General features: G+C 43.5%; 1 protein-coding gene across 1 annotated transcript in view; it reads right to left on the reverse strand.

The window, feature by feature from the left end:
• Ccdc185 (coiled-coil domain containing 185) overlaps positions 1–4204 on the reverse strand; it is a 13273-nt gene extending 9069 nt beyond the window's left edge. The window contains 1 exon segment of the mRNA XM_029559014.1: positions 4179–4204. Within this exon segment, the coding sequence (XP_029414874.1) occupies positions 4179–4204 (26 nt within the window).
• Between the last annotated feature and the right edge of the window lie 722 nt (positions 4205–4926).

A 4926-nucleotide genomic window follows, 5' to 3' on the forward strand; every position in this document is an offset into this window, starting at 1 on the left:
TGTGTGTGTGTGTGTGTGTGTGTGTGTGTGTGTGTGTGTGTGTGTGTGTGACAACTTTGAGTGGTCCTCAGGTGCCTTCCATGCTTTGTTTGAGACAGGGTCTTTCATTGGCTTGAAATCTCTCCAGGTGGATTTGATTAGCTGCCTGGGAGCTGCAGCATCCATCTGCCTCTGGCTCTCATCTCTCTGTTCTGGGGATTACAGGTGTACACTATCGCTTTTTATGTGGGTTCTGGGCATCCAAACTCAGGTCCTCACACTTGCAAAGAAGTATTTTACCAACTGAGCCATCTCTTCAGTCCCTGAAATCATCTTTTCAAGACAATAATATTTAGGTCAGAAGGTATTTTTTAGTTAAATCATTGGATGATAGGATAAGTTATCAATTTTCAAAATTCAGCTTTATGGTACACCTTTTGTTACAGGATTTAATGGCTTTTATGTCCCATCTCTACTAATTTCCTTACTACACAGGAAAACAGATGCCCCTGAGTTACCACATGAAAACACAGACCTACATGTACCTGCAGTGCCCTGTGGACTCACCCAAGACATCTGAACCACAGAACAATAACAATGTAAATATCCAGGGCGAAAAATAAAAGAAACTTATGATGCATTTATGCTAATAGAGCACTAAGCATGAAAATTCTACCCTATAAACTTCTTCTTTTGAAAAAGAAAATAGTGGGTTAAGAACCTGGAAATAGGAAAGTTAAGTTGCCATGGAAACAATCACAGTGCAAATATTCTATTTGGATGAGAGGTTATATGTGTTAAAAATGATGGCTGATATACACTGAGCATGTGTTGAAACATTGTTCCGAGTGCTTCATGTGTAAACGTGACCACAACATTGTAGAGCTGGGCCTGCTGTTTCTGAAGGCACCGAGAGGTAATTCTAGAGTCTAGGAAGCCAACAGTGGGCAGAGGAGCAGAACTAGAACTGGGTTCTCACACTTTGTCTGCCACCGCAGCGTCTGGCTTCCGCCATCAGCTCTCCCTCAGGAACACTACAGGCAGAGGAAACAGCATGTGAACCAGAGCTGAGAAAATTTTCAACATTTCTAGTTCTGCTGCAGTCTAGGATTTTAATATTTTTCACATTTATAACCTGAACCCAATTATAAGCAGGAGTTAGTTAACCAATTCTCATAAAGAAAGAAAGAACTCTAAAGTATGTTCAGAGCTCAAAGTGAGTTCAGCTCCATAGGGGGATAATGTGGACTAAGCCACAGTTATCAGACCACTCAACAGTGGCACAGAAACACAAAACTATGTGACGAAAGTATTTGCTTTAAATATATCAAGCTTATGATGTTAAACATAGCTCATCCAGTTTGGAGGTATTTCTTAACATCAAAAACATCAGCATTATATTGAACAACTTTTTTTATTTTTAAGGAATGTACTTTTGTTGAAACTTCTAAAAATGTCTTTTATAGTTCTGTTTTCTTTCCTGTTTTGCTAAAGTTGAGCCTGGAGTTTTTAACTTCAAAGAGCATTTGTTTTCCAGGAAAGTCCACATGAGAGGAGAAAGCACCACAGTGGAAGTGTGGTGATGGATGGTCTGCTGTGACTGCTGACTGTGCTTGTATTATAATGTGTGGGGCACTGTGAATCCTTGGCTGGCCTTATCAGTAGGGCAGGAACCCCTCAGCCCGCTAACAATCCAGCCTTTGCCTCCGAGCAGGCTTATTATATTATGGAAGCATTCTCGGCAGGCAGTGTGTAGTGTTCTTTTTCACTCAAGGCCACCTACATGCAGGGCTGAAGTAGAAACTCAGCAATTGGGGGTGGCTCTCTGGGCACTTAGAAATCACTTCTGCCCGCAGGAACCTTACAAAGGCACCTTTGTCCACCTTCCTGGTCTCTGTATGGTCACACAGCTGAAAAAGGCCATTAACTGTCCTCCTCTCTGTGTGGTATAGTGCCCCCCGGCCCTCCCTTGCCAAATAAAGCCCCCCACTGTACACACTCACTGCTCCTGTAGAGTGCCAGGTCCTCTCTTTGTGGTATGAATCCATTACAGACCTCTGCTTGGAGAGTCTGTGAAGATTAGCCAAGTCTCCCTGCAGCAAGTCACACAGGAGACTGTACCACACTGCCGTTTTGTTACCACCACTTAGCAGTGCACCTCCAGGGCCAGGCACACTGGAGGCCCTTGGTAAAACTTTGAATGGAATACATGATTGACACACTTAAAAATTCAGTGTCTCATCTCTGGCTGAGCCCCCTTGATGGGCACCAGTGCTATTTATGTATCTGTATACACTGCCACAGTGAATTCCAGTCTCTCTTTTCTAACTCAAGTCCTGGAAAATACCTTTTCACATTCATTCTTGTTCTTGTTCTTAGCCCCTTACATTTTAGAAAAGATTGAGATTATCGGCTTCCTCATCTTATCCTTTGGGTTAGCTTTCTGTTACTATAAGAAAACGCCTGAGATAATCAACTTAAAAAGAGGAAAGGTTTATTTGGGTTCAAAATTTTGGAGGCTTCAATCAATAGGCAGTTGGCCCACTGTCCTGGGATGTATGGTGAGGCAGCAGTACATCATGGTGAGAGTACATGGTGGATAAAGATGCTTACTTCACTGTGTTAGTTACTTTCCTGTTGCTGTGATAAAACACCATGATGAAAGAAAATTATAAAAGGAAGAGTTTATTTGGCTTATGGTTCCAGAGGGATGAGGCCATCATGTCAGGGAAGCAAGGTGGCAGAGGTGGCTAGAGCAGAGGGTGAGAGCTCACATCTTCAAGCAGGCACAGGAGAGACAGACATACTAAAAGTGGAGCAAGGCTATGAGCTCTCAAAGCCCACGCCCAGTGACATGCTTCTTCTAGTAAGGCTGCACCCCTTAAACCTCTACAACCCGCCATCAACTTGAAGCCTATGGGGGGCATTGCTCATCCAAACAACCACAGCTCATAATGGCTGGGAAACAAAAGAACAAAGGGCCAGCATCCCAACATTCCCTTCAAGGTCATACCACAGGGGCCTAATTTACTCCCACTTGGCTCCACCTTCCAGTAGTACCGAGTGTGGTGACCAAGTCTTCAACACATGAACCCTTGGGGGATGCTTATTCAAACCATTGCACACGTCAGGGCCTTCACCTATGTTTCCTGTATGACACAAGGCAGAAACTGTCCCATCCCATCCCAAAGCCACTACCTGATTGCCTCTGAGCCTTCCCCAGGCCACCACCTAATCCTGTATCTCCCATATTGACCTCCTTACCTATCCCAACACACACACACATACACACACTCACACAGAAAGAAAGACTTCACAAGTTGGGAGGGAATTTGGAAGACGTGCTGGACAGCCTCAGTTGTCAACTTGACACACCTGAGAAGAGGGAATCTCAGTTGGGGAATTTCTCTATTGGACTGGCCTGTGGGTGTGTCAGGAGGCATTTTCTTTACTGTTGAGTCCAGCCCAATGTAGGTAGGCAGGTAGCCCTGGATTGTAAAAGCACATGTTTCTTTACTTTTAGTAAAGTTTGTTGTCAACTATGCCTGAGATTCTTCCTGTCCTTTAATTCTTTAATCGGAAGAGAACTCACACCCGATCAAAATCCCCAGACGGTAACATTGCCATTGTTATGGCAATCATTATCAATTTCATTGTTATCTGATCCCTACATCATGCTTTTCCGGATTTCAGATCAAGATATTTTAATGACCAGCAATATTAGTTTAGTGGTGTTTTGTTGGTGTTTTGTTTTGTTTTGTTTTGTTTTGTTTTGTTTTGTTTGAGGCAGGGTCTCATTATGTGTCCCTGGCTGGCCTGGAACTCACCATGTAGACCAGGCTGGTTTTGAACACACAGAAATCCACATGCCTCTGCCTCTTGAGTTCTGGGACTAACGGCATGTGCCACCACACCCAGCACCTCAGTGGGTTTTGATGGGTATTTGTAAAACCAAAATACATTAGACTAGAGATAAAAAATGTGTACCTTCCCTGTGATAGAGGTACATGTTAACTCATTAGGTGCTTCCTTCTATATATGGTTACACTGTGTACCAGATGGCAAAGTAAAAGACAAATTTCTTACCATGGGTTGCATTTTTTAAAAGGTCGTGTTTTTCTAGAATTATTGCTTTAGAGTTTAGAAGGTCAAGACTGATAGCCCAGAGTTGAAACCCAATGGCATCATCTCAGCCTCACCTGGATTTCTTGGTCCTGTTTCGCATCGAGGTCCAACTCATGCTAGGCTGGATTTCTTTCTTCCATGACTTCCTCTGTTTCTCTTCCATCTTTTGGGGAGCACTGGCCTCCGAAGTACCCTGAAGGGTGCACACAGATGCCAGCCTTTCCACAGTGGCGTCCACGATTTTACCTCCTCACTGTTCCAAATGCTACTGCTCTACGGACAAAGATTCTTCCATGTAAGTGATAGGAGTTTGAGAAGATGACAACTGTGATTTCTGAGGCTGGGACCAAAAAAAGGTACTGCCATCTCTGCCTTCTATCTTGAATCACTTGCTCTTGAGAAAGTCAGCTGCCATATGATGAATTTGCTAACCCTAGTTAAGTCCCAAATGACTACAGTTCTGAGACAACTTGCCTGCAACTTCGTGAGATAGCCCAAGCCAGATTCCTCGTTCATAGCAACTCTGAGATAAAAAAAATCTCAGAGGGTTTCAAGAGGGTCAATTTTGAATAATTTGTTATACATCAGTGGAAAATAAAGAGGGTGTCTGGTTTCAATGATATGTTCCTACACCTCATACCTTGAGAGTCTCAACTAAACTGGAATTCCAGTACCAGAGCAGAAAGGATCCCCACCCCAGTAGGAGTGAAGGGGAGCTGGAGCCAGTGCATACAGTGTGGCTTTCACAGAATACTATTACCATTTCTTCTGCCTGTTACATGGGAACTTTATTTACATTGGCAGGTGTCTTTGTGGTGTCTG

This window comes from Nannospalax galili, unplaced genomic scaffold (genome assembly GCF_000622305.1).
Source record: "Nannospalax galili isolate Female #2095 unplaced genomic scaffold, S.galili_v1.0 scaffold368, whole genome shotgun sequence".
NCBI lineage: Eukaryota > Metazoa > Chordata > Mammalia > Rodentia > Spalacidae > Nannospalax > Nannospalax galili.